General features: G+C 39.8%; 1 protein-coding gene across 5 annotated transcripts in view; it reads left to right on the forward strand.

Annotated features, from left to right (window-relative positions):
* The window catches only part of nhsl2 (NHS-like 2), a 119,023-nt gene that overhangs the window by 63,267 nt on the left and 32,396 nt on the right, over positions 1–23,360 (forward strand). For 3 of the 5 annotated variants that reach the window (XM_015037413.1, XM_015037414.1, XM_015037415.1), the window contains exon 2: positions 22,390–22,635. In XM_015037413.1, coding sequence (XP_014892899.1) covers positions 22,390–22,635 — 246 coding nt within the window. Of the gene's footprint in view, positions 1–11,880; positions 12,238–22,389; positions 22,636–22,710; positions 22,816–23,360 lie in introns of those variants that run through there. The other 2 variants (XM_015037417.1, XM_015037418.1) reach the window with 2 other exon arrangements.

The following is a 23,360-nucleotide window of genomic DNA, read 5'->3' on the forward strand; positions in this document are numbered from 1 at the left end:
CTTCAAAGTCTCAATTCTGAGTTGCCTGCATAAACCTTGAGCACATCAGCATTTCTTTCTCATAAATGGAAAGCAGAGAATGCTCATGGTAGCAGTAAGTTTATAGGAGCTCTTGTGTAGCCGTTCTAGTTAGAAGTTATGCTTCATACTATAAATATAAACAAAGGGTGAAGGAGACATCCATTTTTTGTCTATCCCCCCTTATCCTTGTAAGGGGCTGGTGCCTATCCGGAGCTGTTATTGAGTGGGAGGCGCACAATGGACAGGTCACCAGTATTTCACAGAGCAACACAGAGACACAAACAGGAGACATAAACACACACACACACTCATATCCAAGGGCAATTTAGAGAAATGCAAATCTCAATACGCGCATGGGGAGAATATGCAAACTTCATGTAGAAAGACACCAGGCTGGAATTTGAATGAAGGACCTTCTTGCTGCAAGGTGACAGAGTTACCAACTGTACATCCACGAAAGTAGACGAGTAGATGGTTTTCAGAACTGGGTTGAAATCCTTCCAATTTTTAAATGGATTCTTTTGGGAGTTGTACATGTAATAAGAAAAACTAAACCGCTTGGGTTAAATGATGTCTAGCCGTAGATTTGTCTTGTCATCAATCAAGACCACACATTTGATGTTGTCATGTTTAAATGAGGGTTTGATAGCTTTAGTAACATTTTACTGTTCCTTAGACTTCACCTATACTTCTGCCAAAGCCAAAGCTATCAGCCAGTTTCATTTCATTATTACAACAGGACACAATATTTCATACTCCACTGGTTGATTTTAACCACTTTGACAAAATCTCCAGTGTTAGGAAATCTGCTCGAGTCTAATGAGATAACCGCCAAGAGAGACAACCATACGTGGACAATCTTACAACTACCAAGCATGTTTTTGAACATTGAAATGCCTAAAGAAAAGCTAAGTAAGTGGATAACCTTTAACCTGGAGACATTTGGATGTATCCCCCTTTTTGTGTAGCTTTTCACAAGGAAACATAAACTCATCACTTCCAACATGTAAGCCTCGCTGTACATTATATGAAAGGTGTGAAAACTAGACTGTAAAAGCTGTGAATTCACTGGTAAACACCTTCATCTGACAGGATGCTCTAAAAATTGTAACTCGCATTGATTCATCTGATACAGTGTTTCAAACACATGAAAGACGTCATGATTTATTTGGTAATTTTATTCAAACCGACCGTCATCATTGTATAAAATCATTGCATGAAGCCAGTAATGTTGCATTGTCTGAAACTTTCTCTGAGTCGATTAGTAATTGGGTTTAAATTGACCATATAATTGTGCAATTTGACATTTCAAAAATAAATTTGCTTAACAGAAAAATAAGAAAATCAATACTAACTTGTTTTTTTTTTTTATTAAAGCTTTTGGCTTAGCTAGGAGGAGGTGTTTTTTTTCCTTTTTTTTCCCCTTCTTGGGCCGTATTGAAATTGGCTTATTTTGCAAAACTGCAATGGAAACACGTTTTTCGCATCCTAGTAGTCAAGCGATCAACAACTGGATGTTACCACTGGCGCAATCCATGAAGTAGAAGACGACAGGAAGTAGTTGGCGGATAACGCAGTGGTTTGTTTATTTAGTGACTCATCTCGTGGAAAAACTTATTCACGTGTGATTTCGATTACGTTTCATATTTAAGGAAAACAGCGCAATCGCGAAATTGTATTTGTCCTACATCATAAGAAATATTTACAAAGTTTTGCGTACATCTGTAATGGAAATACAGCTGATGCGTCATCTCGTTTGAAAGGATCTTTGTCTCATCTGCCCTGTGAAACTCTTCACTGCTTGGTCAGTGAAGGTTTCCTGTTCATGTTGGTGTACAAAACGCACCGAGTTGCTCATGTTGCTGAGAGTGCGTTCTGATTGTGGTTTGGAGACAGCTCTGTGCTCTGCTACAGTGGTTACCATAGTGCTACTTTGATTACATGTAACACACACGCACGCGGTTAGTATTTTCATCTTCAACATTTTACCCTCTAGTGTGGAAGCATGAGCCACAACGCACACAGTCACAGTCATATGCTAGCAGCGCTCACACTCAGTATTTCACATGCCCATATTCAGTTACACAAAGAACACACACACACTCGTACACATACTCCACTCATTATCTCACGCCGCAAAGTCTTTTGCCCATTAGCTCTTCTGCACAATTTAATATGAAAATGAAGGGAGAAGAAATCAAGCCTCATTGAATTTTTATGCTGATGAGTTGCTAAATGTGGCGACGTGATTGTCAGAGCAGCCGGTTCAGATGGACGGAGTTGACGGCTTTGAAGGGAAGGGGAGTGAAAGCAGACAAAGAGAGATTAAAGACGCATGCGGCTAATATGTGAATTGATCATTTTTGGCACAAAGGGAGCAACTTTGATGAATTACTGAGGTTGAATGACATGCAGGTACGGATGGAGGCATTGCATTAATCTTCATTTGCATCCAAACAAAACTGTGAAACGTACACTGAGTAGAAGTAATAAATGTAAAAGCCCTGAGAATTGGCCAAACTTCCATTAGCCGGATCAGCTTCAACTATGTCTTACTGTGAAAGCCTTGAGAGTCTTTTCATTTTGACCCGACCCTTGATTGAGGATTATTAGCCACACTAACAAAAGTGTTTCTAGGTTTACATCTCAGAGGACAATAAGATGCTCTTTAAAAGAAACTCTACACTTATAGTGACACATATTTAATTGTACATTGCAATAGTTTTATGTATTAAGATTCCCATTAGTGTCTGACGATGTGGCTACTAATTTTCCAACATGGAAAATTGTTGGTTACTAAATGGTCCTATTATGTTCATATTTTTCTAGGTTTACATCTCCATATTTTTCCATTTTGACATTAACGTATGATATCACAAAATTAGTCAGATGTCACATTATACAAATTACAGACATGAACCTAGATTTTAAAAATAAGATTGAATAAAGGTAAGATTTCAGTGTCTATTTATTTATTTATTTTAAACGTTCATATTCTTCCAGGCTGAAATTTGTTTTCTGCCTCTTTGTATAATTTTTACACCAAAGTTTTCTTGAATTTCATCATTTTTTATATTTTATTTTTCATACATCCAAAATAACATAAAAAAAAACCTAACATAAACAATGACAACAGTTTCAGGGAACAACATTTCCTTAAAATTACCACTTGGTTTTACCGACATCCACATCAAACCTTAGTGGTGCCTTTCAGTTCAGTGGTGTAGGAAGGTTTGCAGTCATGGCTAAATAATGTCCCAGTGTTGTTTTTCAAAACAATTTGATCCTCGGCTAAACATGGCTGGAGTCATTTTTTGGACATGTCAAAAATTACTTTGGCATGAGCACTGCAACTCATTTTGCTAATCGCCTACAGATTATTGCAAATGTATTGCTACATATGGCACCATTTAATTTCATGTTGCACGATGCAGATACTGATAAAGATTTACTCCTGTGTGTATGTTGTAAGTCTTGAGGGGCTCCAACTGACAGCAGCACGACCTATTCCTCGATTTATTCAGTTGATAATAGTTTGAGCTTCCATTCCCATGTTTTTTGTTGTGTTTGTCAAAAATGTCAATAGAAACTCTGGAGTTTTACACATGTGGCTAATAAAATGTTAGTTGGTTTCCTTATTAAATGCAACCACCTTTGGGAGAAAAAGTAGTGCTCTGCTCCAGTTATGCAAAACCTTTGTGCCAAATGTAGCTTTTTCAGTTTTCCCAACACATTGACAGTCAGACTGTAAAGAATCAGGGATAAGCAACCAGTTTTCTTTCCTTCTTTTCAAATAATCATTAATAAAGTAAGCTCTATTTGTTTGAGGTATTTCTTTTTAGAAATGCAGAAACAAGGACTAAAGCTGCAAAAATCCTGTTTTTATTTAGACCTGAAATACACTAAAAACATATTCTAGAATCATTAAGACAGCATAGAAGAAATGGTATTTTTATTACATTCCATTTAAATGGTAAAAACAAGTTGTCATAATGATGCAAACCAAGCCAATAATCATCACCACTTGTTTATTTTAACTATAGTTTTACTTGGTAGTTCGATCAGAGATGGTCTGTAGTAACAAAACAAACAGCTTTAGATTAAGTCTTCATAAAACAATACAATAGAAAGAGCAGGCGATTTGTTCCGAGGCAACAAGGTGACATTCTGCAGATGCAATAAATTTTCCACTGAAGGCGTAATGTGCAAACGGCAAGGCCAACATCTCCAGAGAAAGCCCCTCAAACCACAGAACATTTATGCTGCTCTGCAGAGTCTGGAATGCTAACATATGCTACTGTGTGGATTTAAATCTTTAATCAAATTCCTGCCTTAATGACGGCTCTGACCTTTAAACTACTTTTGCTGAAGTATTTTGATTGCACCTAGGTTTACAAAACAGAGGAAAAAAGACTGTAGACATCTAGCTTCTCAGTGTATTTACATCCACAATTTTATCACCAGTTTGTTTTGAACTGTGTGTTAGGATGTAATTAAAGTCTCAGTTCAGCAGAAGACAAATGGACACATTGCGTCTTAATGCTAATCATTCTGATGTGTGTAGAAATTCAATAAACTTTGAATCTTCCAGATTCTTGTATTTCCTTAGGCTGAGTTTAAAATTCAAGTTTAGAAAACTAAACCCGGTAATATGTAGGATCCATCAAAGCCTTTTAAAGTTAAACTTCAGAGAAGGTGGATGAAAAAACAATACAGCGTTAATGTTGATGTAGCAGCATATGACTTGACTTAAACACTTTTTAGGTTGGTCCAAACTTAAAGAAACCAAGGGGATTTTGTGAAAAATCAGGTGAAGTGAGTGTATAATTCATGAAATTACTTCGCTGCAGATGATTTGTGTTTACTGGGATGAAGGATGCAACAATTTACAGTCTGGTGCTATTAGAGGATTAGAGCATTTTAATTCTGCCAAAATGTCACATTTGTGTTTATGACTAACTGACCATCTTGGGACAAAATTTACACAAACTGTGGCCACCTCCAAATTATCAAATCATTAGTAGCTTAAGCAGACAGGTTTCAAGAATTTTGCACGCAGAGGCAAGTGAACCTTCATCAGCGCAGACAGAGTGTTGGCATAGAGTAGCCAAAGAGTAAGTAAAGCTTTTTAGATCCTTCATTTATGCCATCTCAGAACTGTAATGCTACTGAAGTTAGTTGACATGTCCAAAAAGTCTGTGTTAGCCAGACTGCACTCATTCTGCAGAGTCAGATGTGTAGAAAAGCGATGCTGGATCAGAGTAATTCAAAGATGCATATCTTCATAACCAAACTTAAAATTGAAAGGAGCTAAAAACTGCCATCATATTAAAGGGAAAGAGACTTGCCAAGCTTGTCGATTTGCCATTAGCTCATTAGATCATCATGGAGCACCACTGAAATTTGTTGGAGCTATCTGTCCAGTGAGTGAAAGGAGAACAGGAAACATATGGAGTCCCGTTTCCTTTGAATTTTCCGCTGAGACAAAGGCTGCTGCGTTGGGAAGTTGAACGAATGAGGCAGCACACCCCTTCAAGTCCAGAGGCTATTTAGATTTAGTTATTGTAGGGAGGTCTGCACAGCATCAAGGCAAGGAAAGCACAAACATGCTGCTACACTGACGCTTAGTTCTGACTCTGTGGGCTGGGAAAAAGACATTATGGAGAGTTATGGATGTGTGTTGCAGTGGGAGCTGGTGTCGGTCACCTTGCACCACTGGAGTTTGCTCTGTGATGGGGGTTATATCTGTCCACAAAGGGACGGCAGTGAGCATGCCAGGACAAATTGGAGGGCTTGACGGATGGTGATGTAGGATCTCTAGAGGTTGTAGTCTGTTCTGGCAAATGAGGAAAACTGTTAAAGTACTGCTTGGTACATTTTCTGTTCACTTTAGTCAAGAGAAATAAAGTGGCTACAAAAGAAATGACTGGATATGCATATTTTGTTTATTAGTAAAGGATTATCAGGTCAAGTCACTGACTGGATGGTCGTTGTTGTTTAGGGTTTTTAATAAAGACTGCAGGCATTTGAGAATGAAAAAGGTCTAAATCACTTTTGATTCTGTTATGCAGAAGCATTGAAATGTGTATGTTCTTGTACTTTCCCAGTTTTCTGTAACTGTTTGGCAATTATCCCAACACAGCCAATAAAGTGCGTCAATTCAACATACATTGAATCAGTCGAGATAAAAAAAAATAAAACAAACATGCCTGTCTTACTACCCCCATCAATGGAGCTGATATCACGCCTCTTGCATAGCTTAGCGTTGCGCGCCTCAACGCCGAAATAAAAGCAGTAGCTCTGTTTGACAGTCGTTGCTGTTTGCAGCATTAAATATTCAAAGCATAACAAGTGTTGCAAAGCATGAAACGTTAAAGCGACATCATGTTTTGTGGCTGCACTGAGCGAAAGCTACCCAGTTAGTATGATATGGCAGCTTGTTTGCTGCATGAAGGGGTTTGTGAGTAACTTGTCTCGCTGTGGGTTTCAGTGGAGGCAGGATCGGTAGGGAGACATCGACGCCCTCCTTTTCCTGCTCCTGTCTTTTGAATCTTTGATTTTGAAACTTGTAGCAACGAGGCTTCGCAGACGTGTTTCACCGGGATGGGAGTCGACAGCTGTCCGGCGCGTTTTGTGCATCCGTAGAGGAGAGCTTGCACCATCTGTGTCCAGGTGTAGCCATCAGCTGGGACATGAGTATTACTGTAGGGGTCAGTGTGCACATGTTCGTGTGTGTGTGAGGTACAGTGATAAAGGAAGATTGATGGCGTACAGCAGGGCGAGTGCGCAATCACCTTACCTGATGGGGGTCCAACAGTGTCACAGAGGGGGGAACCTCGATAAAGGAAACAGCGGTGGTTTGGGAGGCGAACGTGCCAAAGGCGTCGACCTTGACAGAGCTGTGACATCATTTCCTGTCTGGTTGCCGCAGTCTTTTCCTCCCGGGTGATGAAAGGGCACACAGATCTACAGCGCAACCCCCTATTTTTTCAGAAGCGCACACAAGTCATGGACAAACTTCCCAACCTCTGCCAGACGATGCTGAGTCAGCTCTGTGGGTGCGGCCCGGTGATGGCGGCATTGTGTATGTGCGTTATCAATCACTGTGATAGATAATCGGTGTCTGTGTGTGTGTGTGTGTTGTGTGTGTTGTGTGAGTGGTGTCTGCGTAGAGCTTGAAGTTGAATTTACAGCTGCAGCAGGAAAAGCGACACGCGGTCCGTCACAGCGGGACAGATGGGAGCCGGTGAAGTGGGCTGAATTTACAGCCGAGCTTTCTGACCGAGTCTGCAAATAGAAAACAAAGATGAGACAAATTCCTGGTTTCATATGCAAAATCCCAGAAAGAGGACGAGAACTCGCTTCCTTTCCTTGCAGCTTCGTTGTTGTCCGGTCAATCATGACGAACGCACTGCTCGTTTTGATGTTGCAGCATTCTGTGGCACAAGTGTTTGCATTGAATAGATTCAAATAAAGTTCAGATTTGTGGCCCAACCGGAAATTGTCGGGATCGGGCGTCTGTGGCGTGATTAATAAGACTGCAAAACATCCAGCGCAGAGAAAGCGAAATGAGAACCCACAATATAAAGTTGTGCTAATCAACTTATTATAATCTGAATAGAGGCGTAGATATTTGAAATAAAGAAAGAAAGTAGGGCGCAGAAGTTAATGAGATGTAGCTCCGCCCCTTTTCGCTCCCATCAGTCACACATCCCAGATGACTTGCGCCCGACTCACCCTGCGGTTACAAGGACGACAAGATGGTTGAACAAAAGCTAAAAATGGGAGAAGTTGTACTGCTTTCTTGAACGGTGGTCGAAAAACAAAGGCAGTGAAATCGTAATTAAATTATATAATATGTCAGGCTTACTTTGAGCTCTGGCCTGTGTGATTAAACTTAATTCCTTGTGTTAAATCAGAAGCAATTTGACTTTAATTTTAGCCTTTTTTGATGTCACACTATGGATTATGACAACCTACTGAGCAGATGAAGGAAGGAGTTCTTGTCTGCCAGAACTATGACATATTTTTCCTTTTTTTTTTAAATTCAACAATTAGTTCTTACAAAACAAACATTACTGACTAGTAAACATAGGTGTTGACCTACAAAATAACTAATTAGATACGAGAATAAACAGCAGCAACGACAAAAAATGAACAAAAGATAAAAAAAGAGGGTACAAATTAAGAAATGGAAATAAAATTTACATTTGTGGGTCAGGATTTGTTTTTCTTTTCATCTCGACAGTCATTTTCTGAGTTATTATTATTATTATTATTTTCCTGACATTTTTAACATGCCAGGTGCAGCGGATGGCAACAATAGGTGCCATATATTTTTTTTTTATTCAAATGTGATGTTCTTGCTAAGACTGAAAATCTGTTTCTGTGCTTGCTAATTTGTTTAGGGTTACCAGAGTGGCTCCCCCTGCCTGAACCAGCTTTGATGCTGTCCTAATGTCGTCTGTGCAGCAGCGTAACTCAGCTTTCCGATCTGTGAAGCCGAATCAGTCGGGCCGCCGGTGACCTCATCTGACCCCGGGCGAACTCAGACGGTCTCTGGGGGGGAGAGGGTTTTAGAGGGGATAGGGAAGGGACTTTTGTGGTTTGGAGATAAGTGGGAATACAGATAACACTCGCATGTGGGTCGGGCGGCTCGAATCCCAGAATTAAAGACGCTCCAACGCAGCCAGAGGTGCCGCTGCTGAGAATGAGTGACATCAAAGATTAAGGATCTTGCTCCGGGAGACGACTTTAAACTTGAAGGTCTGACAGCATGAAATTGTCTCCTTATGGCTGGGGGGGAGGGGTGCATTTCCATGGCGAGCAGTTCTCCATATTAGATCTGCTTAAGTTTTAGACGTTCTGTTTCCTCCTAATATATTAGCAAGTTAAAGCAGTCTGGATTTGGCTGACATGACAGTCCTGTTTTCATCTGTTGAATTTGCATACTAAATTGACTATTTTAAAGGTAATTAATTGATTTATTACATGTCAAAACTGTTGATGGCTTCTGTCTGTCACAGGCTTCCTGTAATAAGTGGAATTTTAGCAATGCTGAAGCAGTAAATTAATTTTTGGGATAAAGTTGACCTTGTACTGTCTTACAGGTTAGCATGTGGACTAGCCCCAACAATTAGCAGCAAGCTAAAATGGTAATTTTTACATTAATTTGCAACCTAGACCAAAAAAAAAGTATTTATAATTGAGAATAATTCAGCTTTCATTGCTGGTTTTCACAAAAATCCAGCCTTTAAGTTGAGTACATTTAAGTTTAAGGGGAAAAAAATTAACATTAAAAAATTATTATTATTATTTTTTTGACCAATTTAATGGTGTCACTCTTATTACTTCAACTAATCTATCAATTTACCTGCTCCGTTTCAACATCTCCGCCATTCAGACACTGCTCTCCAAGATGTTTTGGGAAGCTGTAGGTTTCTCAAAGGTTTTCCATGGCGCTTTGCGTCCTTACGATACGGCAGAAGTTGGAAGTTCTTCTTAGAAATGCGTAGCGGAAGGGACCAAGCTAGTTAAGCAGCCAGTTGTTTGGGAGGCATATCAAGAAAAACTTGTTAATTTAAATGTAAATATGTGAAGTTTTCTAAACTCTAGAGGAACTTTCACTGTGTTCTGGCCAGAAGAGATAAAGGTTGAGTTTCTCTGCAGCCAACAGTCCAGGTTGGTCTGGAACCAAAGGATCAGTGTGTAAAAGCAACTCTCCTTTGCTGTTAAGCACAGTGGGGGATCTGTGATGCTGTGGGGCTGTTTCTGATCCAAAGTCTCTGGGAACTTTGCTGGGTCGCGTGGCCTCGTGAACTCTGAAGTGGACTCTACTGTAAAACTCTTTGGATCTTTCAGGAGCATATGAACCAAAATATTTGGCCAAATCAACGCAGAAATGGTTCGGGAAACACAAAGACAACGGTGACTACTGTCACATTCCCCAGAATCCCTCTGAAACTTGTGACAGAGGATGAGTTTTAGTACGATATCACTGCTAATAAAGCTGCCATCCACTGTAGGCTCATAACAAATTGCTCACACAATGCATGGGAACCCTTTACCCAGAACTGATGGGTTTCAGGAAGGCTTTAATTGTCTTTGTTTGGCTGAAACAGTGGGTGAAGCATGAGGAAAGTAACAAAAACAGGCTTGAAGCAAAGCACCACCTGTTTATCCACAGCACATATAATAAGCAGGTTGACATTTGCTCAGAAGTAAACACTCCCACATCATATCTCAAGGCTGCTGTGTAATATTTCCATTTCAATGCTGAAGAGCAGCTGCTGTACATGTCAGTGGTGATACTTAGTGATAGCTTTGACTCTTTGGCAAAGCTCTCATCGGACCCTTTGGGGTTTTTTAGTCTTTCAGACTGAATTTTGTAGCTTCTGGACATAAGAAAGTCATTCCGGCATTTTATGATTTAAGATTTCAGTGGAAATGTTAAGCAAGGTGGAAAAAAAATGAATAAATCTGCTGAAGTTTTTCCCCTTGCTACAGGGATTTGAATAAATTTAAAGCTAACAGAAATTGTAAAAGGATGTTATAGGGAAGGTTGTAAAATGTACTGAAATATTATTATGGAAAACAAAACGACAACAAAAAATAAGAATAAGAGGCAAATTTACATACAAGAAAGATAATTCTGTAACATTAATAATCTAAATAAGATGTGCAACTGAATGGGATAATTAATAAAAATACAGAAGATGTTTATGTTTGTGTATGGGCAACTGATTAGAAATGTTTATATAAAAATCCTCAATAGAGACAGGTGTGTCTCATTGAGAGACCTGGCAAAGGACGGCAGCAACACACCGGGCATTATAAATCACAAAACTGCAGCTCTCAGAACCCAATTAAAATACAACTTAGATATTAAACAAGGACAAATAACAAAGAGAAAACACACCCATGCAAGTAAAAAGACTGAAATACAACTTTGGGGGACAAGAACTGATATTTTCTTTGTTATGAATCCGTTTTGATGCTGCTGGCTGCAACAGTCAAGCAAATAAAATCTCTCTTGTTCAGCTTTTGAACTCAAAATAAAACTTTGAGTCGCTCGGTCACACTCAGGTTCGCCTGACATGTCACTTAGGGAATGAGCAGAAACACTTAGGCACAGGTGTGTGTCTGCATGTGGCTTCCTGCAGATTTTGGCTGTATCCATGGTAACAAGGCCACAGCAAAGGGCACAGCGTTTAGAATAATGACTATTAATTCTAAAAATACTAGTTATTCCCCCTTTTTTTTCTTTAGCAGGATTTGGTGGTGAATTAAGCTCCTCTGCGTGTCCGGCTAACCGTCTCAATCAACGTGACGGAAATGTCTGCGTCGGTAAATTAGCATAAAATTGGATCTTTGTCCCTGCTGGAAAACACGGCTGAACGCATCCAGCAAACGTACACAAACACTCTTCTTGCCACGCCAGATAAAACTTTTAATCTCCAGCAGACACACGCACACACACACACACACACACACACCGTCTCCCGTAACTCGACCTGAATCCGCACCTCGTCTCCCAACTAACGTGACGCGTTGCCTAAGGAAATGAACGTGGCGAGTGAAGGAAGGAAGAGACGGCGAAACAGAAGGAAGAGTCGTGAGGAAATGAGGCGAGGGATAGTAAAGGATGGAAGGAAGTGATTTAAAGAGACAGGAAGTGGAGGAAGAGACGAGTGAACGAAGGCAAACAGGGTGCAACGAGGAGCATGTCACTATGAATTTAATCCGAGAGTTAAATGCGCTTTGTCTGCGTACGGAGAGGGAAGGGATGCATGTTCAACCAGTGCAGAACTTTCTGCTACCAAGGTTTCACGATATGTGTCAGTTTTGCATTTCATTTGGATTTTATGAGCAGATTTCTGAGTTTAAAGGAAAAGCTATGTGCAAGGTCACACTGATATGATAGGTTGTTTCCTCACTAAGTTAGAAATTTGGTTGCTATGGGGACATAAAAATGGGAATAGACATTTAAAAAACAACAAATTATTTATAAAGTCTCCTTTAATAATAAGATTTAGCATTTTTCTTAGAAACTGAATATTTGAGTAGCTCATGCAGCATTCTTCTTGCTTTTGTTTTTGTTTTACACAAAGCTGCCTGTTGAGGGCAGCACTGAGCTGTGTAAAGAAAACCACAGCCTGCACATCGTGAAATCTGCTCTGAAGGAAATACAGTGGAACAAAATGAGACCTAACAGAGGTGAGCTCTAAGGTACTAATATAGGACCTCACTTAGCTGAGAAGCGTCTCTGAGACACACAGCGGACTTTGAGTTGCCTTGAGACAAAGTGTTGCTGCTCTTCATGAAATTACCAAAGTTTGTCTGTGGGAAAACAGTGTAAAGCTTTCATTCACCCCCCAAACAGAGCTCACAGTGAGCTGCTTTACCTGTTCCATTTAAAATTCAACATTGTTCACTTCAAAGCTTCAAACACATTTGTACTATATTACCAGATATTTCAGGGGTTTTTTTTCAGTAACCTCCTCTGACTTTAAAGGGGCAGTGTCATGTAAAATCCTCTCTTTTGAGCTTTATATCATGTTATAATGTTATTCTCTCATCAAAAACACACCTGGAGTGTTTATTCTTGATCCTTTCATGCATGTTTGAGAAATCCTTTAATCTCCCGTGGCAACCAGACAGCTGTTCAAAACGACCAGGTGGACCTAGCTCCGCCTTCAAGGTGCATCTCCTCCTCGAAGCTTCCAAACTTCTGCCTCACTGAGCACCTTTCCCCACTCAACTCCTTCAGACTAGCTGGCAGCAATTAGCAAACACCTGGTAGATCTGCACATCTGCTGAGTTCATTGTAGGAGCTACTTCCCAGTGAAATGCTGGTAAACACGTTGCTAAAGGGTTAATAGAGGAGCCATGTTGTGATGACTTCCTGAAGGCGGAGTTTCAGAAAGAGTTTTTAAAGAGACAGAGGCCCAATTTCAGGATGTTAAATCAGGAGATAAAAATTTTTTAAGTCATATTTGACATACCGTATATAGCATTTTTTATAACAACTGAAGGTAACGTAGTTAATTGATAATGCTATAAAATGATACTATATGCCTGGAAAACTCACAATGCTGGCCATTTAAAAATATAAGATAGCAATTTAATTACTGTTGGTATATAGACAACTGATACCTGATGCTTAAAAATTAACTCCGCTGATTATATCTCGAATATTTGTCTATCAGAGGTCTTGTTTGGCTCATGCTCAGTAGTGTGTCTCATCTTGTTCCATCATAACAGGAACATCTTGATTTTCCTACTTGCGTCTCCTTTTTGCAGCCCTTGGATTCTCAGCCCCTTAATTGCTTTTTTAGCCGGCAGGCTTACTCGGTTTCCGTGGCATCGTGGGCCAACAAGTCGAGTCATGAAAAGCGAGGAGCGATGGCGCTTTACAGATCAACCCGTGTGACTCACGCTCGGAGGCGTCCAAAGGCCACAGCGTGCTATCTTAGCTTCCCCAAAGCCGTAACAAGTTTTCCGTTTCCAGACGTAGCTGCAGTAATTTGGCTAATTACTGAAGCCTGGGGTAAGGCTGATTAAATCCAGGTTTTTAATACGAGTTCAGTTTTGATTTTAAGTGTTTGGGTAAATTACAATTCCCTTATTGCCAACCATTTAGAAGTTGACATTTCTTCATACTCAACAGTTCAATTATTTAGCCCTCCACGTAATACATTTTGGCTCATCAGGTAGTGTAGCAGCTATTAAGCTGATAGCATTGCATAGAGCCTTATTATCTACTCTGACCTTTGGTGTGGCTTGGTCATAATGAGGCGGCTTTTCAAACCTGGTTTCTCGAGATAACAACACCCAGGAGTACTGCGGACGCTCGGTTCGAGTGTCACTGTAGTCTGTAAATCAGGTTTACTGCACAGCTGTTATTAGCTAGGAGTAAACACAACACACACACACACACACACACACACACACGCTTACACCGTCGTAAAGATAATTTGAGCTGGCTTTTTTTTGGTCAGCAGAGACGGCGTTATTTAAGACAAACATAAACTAGCCTGCTGAGTACGGGGCTAATGCTAACGCAGACTAAAGCCTGTCGTTAACAAAAACACACACACACACACACACGCACACAGGTCAGGATGTTGGGCTAACAACCACAGCATATTTCCTGATGAATGTGTGAATGATACACAAACGTCTCTTTTTTTTCCCGTTTTTTTATCATGCATCTGTAAAAATTATGTGAGAGGACGATGAGATGCAGATGATGGATAGCTTGTGTTTGCCCATTAATCTCTGTCTGTGTTTGTGAGTGTGCGGTGTTAACAGCTTGTCTAAATCTCCGTCCTCCACGCCGACACCCCAATGGCTACAGAAGTAAATTAGCATAAGCTTCAAGAGGGAAAAAACAACTTTGTGGTTTGAAATACAAACACACACACACACACACACACAAACACACGCCCGCAAACAAGCATTAAGGACCTTGCAAATGCTTGTGTGCGTCGGTGTGTGTGTGGTCCAGTGATAAATCAGCAATCAGGACATTTGGAGCGATTCAGGTATACGTTTTTTCTGTTTAGTCACTGGAAAGATGGGACAAGGAAGTGCACTACCTCATTTTAATGTGGTTTACGCTTGTCTTTCTTTATGCAAATGTAGCTATGATGACACAAGGCCATGTACTTGTTTACAGTGATAAAGATATATGAAGGTTACCATTTCAAAGTAATACATTTTCCTCATAGGATTCATTTTTAAGGCTCAAAGCAAAGCCCCTCCTCCTCCTGTTACTGAAAATTGCTGGCCATCACATTGAATGAATCCTGTTCCACTTATAAAAACTGATAAAATCCAGCAGTGTCACCCAACGCTGTTACCAAGGTAACACTGTTTTAAAACTACAGTTAGCAAGCATGTCTAATGAGCAGGTAAATACTGCTGAGTAGTCAAAACTCTAGTATGCAAGGTTTCCCCCAGAAAACTTACTAAGCCCGCTGGTTGGGGCGCACCAGCAGCGATTCATCCAGCAGCCCGTCGTGTTTTTGAGTTAAAACATGTTTAAAGTTGACAGGAAATTTGAAAATATCACTTGATAATTATGTGTTATTGGAAGATTAATACCTGAACACCAACTATAAAGTCTTAAAAAAATGCAAACATTAAAAAAAAAAAAAACCTTCAATAAAAAAGCAATACTAAGCGTTGAACAATTTTAGATGAAAGCCATATATTTCCTTACTTTCAAGTTCAAAATTTTAGATCGGTACAAAATTAAAGGATTCAGATATTTGACTCGTAATTTTCACTATGTGTGTAAAAAAGACATGCCAGGTTGGATTTATGAGCTCCAAGGTTTCTCCTTTTTTTGAGCACTGAACCATATGTCATAGCATTTATTTTCAGAACATTTTCTTCTCTTTTCTGAAAAGCACTGAGTAGATTTTTTGTATCTGCCCAGTGATGCCCAGAAGCATTTTCCTGTCCTTTATCCAATTCCTCTATATGACTTTCATTTTTTGATGACACTGCTCTTATATAACCGTGGAGGGGAAAATGGTTACATCCAGCTAAGATGGGCTCGACCTCAAGTCAACTTTCAGTATCGATAAATTGGTATATTGTTCCTTTTTTCATTATGGTGGTGTTTTTCTAAACCTGAATGTTGAGAGAGATAAAGGTTTAGTTGTTCTTTCGGAAAATGACATAATTTTACAAACAAAAGGATTTTCAAAACATTTTTACTTTGCTAGTTAATTCAGGAGCCTAAATGTTTCTTGCTAATGTAGCTAGCTAGGACTTTGAATTTCTTTTTTTCCTTTTTCTATTTGGAATATGGTCTGAATTTTATTAAATTGTTTTTATATAATCTTTTAGTAAAGATATCCTGATGCAGGAGCATCACTGCTAAAGTTGCTAAAATTTGGCTAACCTAGCTAGCTGCTATAAAAATCTTTTTCTTCCCCCTTCATTAGCCCTTACTTCAACAACAAAACAGAACATGTAATATTTATTTCTCAAGCTAATGTATATCCTGTGAACTGCTGTGAACCCTGTTTGTTTTGTAAGAGATAGCTTAGCTAACATTGCCCCATTTCCTGGGATTTCCTGCGAGGAACACCCCTCAAAAGCAGCTTATAAATACGTCCAGCACTAATCTCCAAAGGGCACATCAGGGCTGCAGTATTTTACATTTTTATATGAGCTGACAGATTGTGTACATCTGTAGTTCTGTGGCAAGGTTATTTCCAGAGTTTTGAATCAGTTTTTTTGGGTTTTTTTCTCTCCTTAGAGAGGAGAAAAAGTGATGCTCTGTAAGTAACGTGTTCTTTACGCCTCTAGTTCTGAATGATGCTAACATGGAAAGTGCGGGTTGAAGTCAACCCACTAATATTATGGTTTGTGTCGCATGTTCTTCTAGAGCAGGCGCGTCAGACTCATTTTAAGTGATACAAAGATCATGAATGTTTTCAAACGGCCAATTGTGCTTATAAAACCCATTAACAAGCTGTTAAAATATGAATTAATCACTTTGTCTGCATCCGATAAGTACTTCTTTTTCAAACTAATCAACACCTCAAGGATTTCGCGATTTCGTGTTTTTTCCTTCAATCAAAATTACAGATTTGCGGAGCTAATTCGGAAAGAAATTTTGCAATATTTCCGCCTCTGATGGTAATTGCCAGTTTGTGCTACTCTCCATTCTGATCACAAGCTATCGCTTGACATCAAGTACGGCTGAGACAACAACTTGGTAGACGTAAGACATACTGCCACCTACAGGTGGGAGTTAGCGTTTGCTTAAACCCAACCATTTTTGCAAAAAAAATTGCAATAAACTCAATCATGGATTAGCTCAAAAAAGTGCAGAGATCTTTTGATTTTGGGTGAATTTCGGGCCACATAATCTTAACATTTTGTGGGTAGTAAAAAAATACACTTTGCCTGTATACAAACCACTGAGTGGACTAGAAAAGCCTGGACGATTGTGACATAAAGCTTCACCTTTTGGAGATTTCCCTTCTCATCATTACTCCAGACGGAGCCATGTGATCTCCGTGGACCAACTTGTACAACGTGAAAGGACGTTGATCTGCAGTTTGGGGTTAATCTTTGCATGTTTATTCAAGAGCCAGCGTCCAACTCTGACAAAATCTCAGTAGTGGTGTGGTTTCGTATGACGCTTCTGTCCTGTGAGGCCATGGAAAACCTCGACAGACAGAAGACGACTCCTGTTGTCGTTAATTTGCTGAGAGAACGGCGAGGACGCAGCAGAGGAGATCAGGTAGTTAACACGTTTTCTCCCTTCGGATCTAGTATTTACAGTAATCTGAGCCACATTTTTAGAAGCTCCCGAGGCTTGTTTGACTCCGGTACGTTACCTCATCCATCTTGCGAGCGCGCACCAACACACTCGCCACACATTTAACTTTTTAAAATCCCACAGGTTCAAACACTCACTGCTTGATTAAACATCGGCGGAGGTGGAAATTAGTTGCTAAGCAGAACAGCTTCGTTTGTGAACAGAGTATATTACAAAATAGCCACACTCGGACAGAAAGGATGTGGCTTTCTTTTCACAAGAGCTTATGAAATAAGAAGGGATCAATATAACGCTTTACATAAATCAATGCAGATACTGAGATAGTATAACCTTTCTTTTTTCTACTTCAGGAATCGATACCCAACAGATTTTGTTTTGTATTTTTGGACACATAGTTCAAAGTTTTGTTAATTATACAAGTTTCTTCTTAGATCGACAAGGTTTCATTTTGTGTTAAAGTTTAATGCTGCAAAAGAATATGAAGTGACGGCTGCAGAACAATATTGAAGTTCAGACCAAAGTTAAATGAGTTAATCTGCCACAAGTAAGCCGATTATGAAAGTCTGTGCCACTAAAACACATTTTAAGTTTGCAGTTTGTAGTGACTCAACTTAAGGTATAGATTGTAGGCACCTTGAAGGCATCACTTATTTCCTTTTATTCCTCACACACTCATGCGCTGAGCAACTGAGGAGTTTCACGTCCGGTAACCCTTTTAGCGTCAGTGGATGTAGTTTACAGAAAGAGCAATAAAATCCCAGGCAGCAGACGTTCCAGGGAAGACTAGGAGTTCAGGGTGGCACAATAGAGACGGTTTTTATTCCAAATTAAATTCCTTTGAAACCAAACTCCTAGCTTTACTGAATCATACAGTCACAGTTTACACAATACATAATAAAAAAAAATAGCATAAACATTCATTTTTGTTTAATTTATTCTTTAAAGGACCTATTTATTCAAACCAATAAAAAAAAAAAGTTTTTGTACTGAGGAGTGTGAATGAACTTTCTGTTGAGACTTTTAACGCTTTCTTCCTGTATTTTCTACTTTATGTCAACATTTGTGAGATTTACTGTAAAACTACGTAACGTTTCACTTTTTTAACAGTTTGTGAATGCAACAGGACATCTATTGTAAAAATGTGGAAAATGTAAAAAAAAAAATTTTATTACAGGAAAGCGAATAAATTACTGTAAAAACCGGTTTACGGAAATGGCTGAACAGAAAATGTCTTGGTAATTTTCAGGATTTTAAAAAAATCTTCCAGTGTACATACATATACAGTGCATTAGGGTAAACACGGACTCCCAAATGGGACACTTACCTTCTGACAAGACCAGCAAAACAATTTGCGAACACAGACTGATTTCAGGAGGGATCAATGCAACGGAGAACGTAGCCGATCTGCGCAAAAGTGAAAATGCTCAGCGCTGACTGAGACGCTACCCGACGCGTCTGCGTCCCGAGCAGCAGCAGCAGCAGCAGCAGCTCCGTCTGGCGGAAGCTGATTGTGTGAAAGCCGATTAGGAAAATGAAGCCGGAAGCTGAGAGGGTGAAATTGTGATTCCACACACTGTGACTGGTTTTGTGAGAGAAGATGTCTGCTTTTAGAACAGACGAGACAGCTACCAAATGTTTTCACGCTGAACGAGGCGGCATTCCTGTTCCTGTCTGCTTTTTCTCAAGAACGCAAAGTGGAAGTACATATATCTTCGTCGAAAGTGATTTGTGTTAGAAAGGGATCTAACTGAAGGACTTTGTTGTTTTTTTTTGTCTCATATGACAATCCAACTGTTTTTGGTGGATAAATGTTAAAACATTTTTCATTCTGACTTCTTTATTTAATTTGTTTTTGTAGGTTGGTATAAATTTCACACCCTGTAGATCAGGAGTGTTTAAAGCAGTTTTGGGATCATTTGTTTCCCGCAGGACGGATTTTGTGCAGAGCAGTTCAAGAATGGTACAAATCTGACCCACTAGAATCGGTTTTACTTTTATTCTTAATTAAGTTAGATTGATTAAATTCTTCTTGCGGTAGAAAAACATTAAGTAAGTAAAACACAAAATATTTGTCTCTTACAATCTAAGCTTTTTCCATTCTCTGATTTATTAGTATCCTTCTAGTGCCTTAAACCAAAAGCAGACTTTTGATGTTTTCAAATCTGCTTTTAATTAATTGAACTTGGTTAAACACAGCAAGTTTTTTCAAAGATGCAGTGACTCATATCCTGTTCAAAAACTTGCTCTGTTTTTTTTTTTTCCCCAGTTGATCCCAAAAGAATTAGCAAACTGGGAGCATTTCTTTTGGCCAGCCAGGCATTCAAAATCCTTTCCAAGTTTTAGATTCGCAAGGATTAAGTCATCTCTTCCCTAGAAAAACATCTTACGACTTTAATTTTTCCTCCGCAGTCTTACATTTCAATAAATAAAGCAACAACAAAGAACGGTTTATATTTTCTTAAAATGAAACGATGACAAAAAAGAGCAGGAGAAGCATAAATAGCACTGTTGAACAAAGTCTCCACTTGCAGTTTATGCTTATGTCTATTTCAGCGCAGCTAGCTGCTTCCAGGAGTTAGAAAAGTAGTTAACTGACTCAAAAATATAGCAAACAATTGTTTTTTTGGGGGTGTGGGGGGGCAGACAAGCATTGCAGGAAATATCGCATTTCCATCTGGTATCCATAGTTACCACGACATTTCATAACACAAAGAGTCGTAGGCAGGTTTCACAGAATGCATTGATTTGCTCCAAGCTAACATGTAAGTAAGACATAGTAAGTAGTTAGAGAGAAAATACTGCTCCACATTTTACTTCATTGTCTAAAGAAAAACAGTATTAAATTTGAAAGTTTGGGTTAACAGGATTTTCATAAAAGCAGCCAAAAATCTTAACAACGCTTTCACCATTTCTTATCAAACATGTAGCGTTAGCTGCAGCCATTGTCAGTAAGAATCATACCTCTGTTGTTGTTGCTCCCATCGGGCCGTCGGCTGTCACAGTTTGTATCACGTAAGGTTCTGAATCCAAGGCGGCAGGAAGCTGTTCTGGATTCAAACAAACTCTGATTTGAACTGAGACTCGGAACAAACCGTGAACATGACGGGAAGCAGCCATGTTAAGAGAGATTAACTTGTTCTGTTCACATAGATCAGCTGCTGGTATGGAATAAAACGCCTTATTATTTGGTATGTGAGAGTAATTATACTTACTGTACCTAATAACCCAGATCAGGAATATCTAGTTTATAAACATTCGATCAACATTGTTCGATTCTTTTTCTTCTTTCCTTTGGTTTGTTACTTTGTTTCTGTTTCCTTTTAATTCATGTAAAGCACTTTGAATTGTCTTGTTGCTGAAAATGTGCTATATAAATAAAATTACCTAAATACACTGCTGGCTGGTTTTATCTGCTCGGCTTTGATCGCCTACAATGTGGTCTGTCAATACTTCTGGAATATTTTAGTGTCTATTTTTGAGTTTTTGTTGATTGAGCAACGTGTCTTATGATTGTAGCCTTTGAATTTCGCCAGCTCTTTATTTCCATGTGTAATTAACTTTGTGTTTGTTCTTCATAAACTAGGAAATATAATTTTATCCTTAAGGTTTAATTACTGAACGGCTGATCTATTGTAGGTTGAAGGCCTTCGTAGAAAATAATTTTATTCTGTCGGTTCAGATTGAATCAGAGTGAACCAAGGTCAAGTTAAAACTCATCTGCATATCAGTAATGTATTGAACTGCAGATTGGTATTATACTGAATGTAAAGCACAGATACTTGAGATCATCAGATTTTAGAAGAAGACCGCTTCGGTCTGTGTGGGAAAACAGTGTTGTAATACATTCAGCCTTCCTGTTGTCTACTTAAAGCTTCACTCTCTCTCACCATCTTGCGGTTTGTTTTTGAACAGTTTCTTACAACGCTTTTCACTCTCTGCGACGACTTTATTTTAATCACATTACCCATGAGTGTTCTTCTCTCAGTTACTGCATTCACACCGAAGAGTGTTATTTTGTGCAGCACCTGGCTTTCACTGATCAAATTCCTGTCCTCTTCATCGTTTCTGCCAGTAGTAACATCCGGCTGTTGATCACGTGACTTGTGTGATTGTAGTTACATCTGTGTCCATACAATGGAAAAACCTCCTCATTCTAGCGCAACAACTTTTTATCGAAAAACTTATTTATTTTTTTTTTTTAAACTGGTTTCCAATTAGCAAATTTATTTAGGAGATTTCAATTTGCGCGCACTTTTGTCGTTGATGGAAAAGCAGCTAGTGACATGTCAGGCTGTGAGACCGTCAGTGACTGAACATCTCAGATCGGCTCATTAATTAGAAACGTTGTGTGACGGATCAGAACCATACATTCCCGTCATGTTTTGGTTTCTTTCTGCCTTGTTTTCCACTCTTGTTTTAATAAACCCCACCATCTCAGTCCTCCTCCCTTCTAGTATCAGATTTATTCTTCTCCTCCCACTCTTGATCTCCCTTCTCTCCCAGTTCTTCATTTTTTTGTTGTTTTTTATCCTCTCATCCTGCTCTGGCCTGATGTTTCCTTCTCATCCCCTCCCTCTGCCTTCCCTCTATCTTCCTCTAACTCCTTTTTCCCGGCTAATTAAGCGATCCTCTCTGATTCCCCTACAAATCCGTTCTGTTATTTTCTCTCCTCCTCTTCGCATTAATGAAGTTTTTTTTTAAAATTATGAATCCTTTTCCTCCTTCCTAGATCCTTGTTTTCCCTGACAACAGATAATGTTATGTAATCTACGTCTCTGGGTATTAGTTATGCAAATCATGCATTTTTATTTATATGTGTGTGTTTTTCTCTCTCTCCTTCTTTTTTTCCTCTCCACCCCACCCTTCCGCTCCTCATCAACTCTTTTCTTCTCCTCTTTGCTCGTTTCCTTCCCACTTTTCCCTACAATGTTCCTGCTCTTCTCTTCATCTCGGTCTTTCCCTTCCTCGTCTCTCCATCCATCCATCACCTCCTCTCACTGTTCCTCCCTCCCTCCTTCTCGTGCCCTCCTCTCCTCCCTCGCGCTCCCTTCCTCCTCCAGCCGCCAGCGGTCTCGAGGCAGAGAGCGGAAGGCGCGGTGGCAGCAACAGCGTCAGCAGCCACGGCGACGGTAACCACAGCAGTGGCGGCGGCGGAGGCAGCATCAGCAGCGGCGGTGGCGGCAGCGCGGCCCATTTCAGGTCTCCATGGCAACAGAGCGTGAACGTGTTCGGCTCGTGGAGCAGGCCGGAGTGTGTCGAGGAGCTGCACCAGCAGGCGCAGCTCAACCTCCAGAGCCTGCTGCAAGGTAAGAACGGACGGATGGATGTAAGAAAAAAAAAAGGAGGAGAGGCGAGGATGGGCGTGTAAACGGATGGAGTAGGAGTGTGTGTTCTGGGTGTGTGTGTGTGCTGTGTTTTGAGTGGGTGGGAGAGGCTTTGAAGCAGGGGCGGATGGCAGAGTGTTTACATGGACTGCGCTGATATGGGTGTGTGACGGCCACCTTGAACATGCTTACGCGTGTCTGTGTGTGTGTGTGTGCTATCAAAATCACCTTGCAGGCTTGTTTTTAAATCACCCTGCTCTGTGTTAACTAAACACTCGATGGAACTGATGGGTTGCGTCTCGCTGTGAGAGAAGTTTTCAACGTATTGTTGTTTTTAATAGGTGGGACATTGAGATTTTATTATTCACCTCTGATTTTTGTGAGCGTTCAACCTGTGTGTGTGCGTGTGTGTGTGAATGCATATTCACCCTCTTAAATGACCCAGGCTATCATTTATGGTCTAAGGTAGCTTTTGTGTTTTTTTCCTCTAGTCCAATTTTAACCAGTTAGTTCTCTCACTTGCTCTTTTTTTTTTATTGCTCCTGATGTGACTCATGCTCTAGCTGCCTGCCATTATTCTAATTACCCCTGGTTGTTCACTAAATGGACATAAGGGAGGTAAAAAAGAAAAGAAAAAGGCAATGTGACAACCCTTAACACTTTGGGGAGGCTATAAATGAGAGAGTGAATCCTTTAATTCATCACTT

The sequence above is a fragment of the Poecilia latipinna genome, unplaced genomic scaffold (genome assembly GCF_001443285.1).
Source record: "Poecilia latipinna isolate Pla-1442-1.1 unplaced genomic scaffold, P_latipinna-1.0 Scaffold404, whole genome shotgun sequence".
NCBI lineage: Eukaryota > Metazoa > Chordata > Actinopteri > Cyprinodontiformes > Poeciliidae > Poecilia > Poecilia latipinna.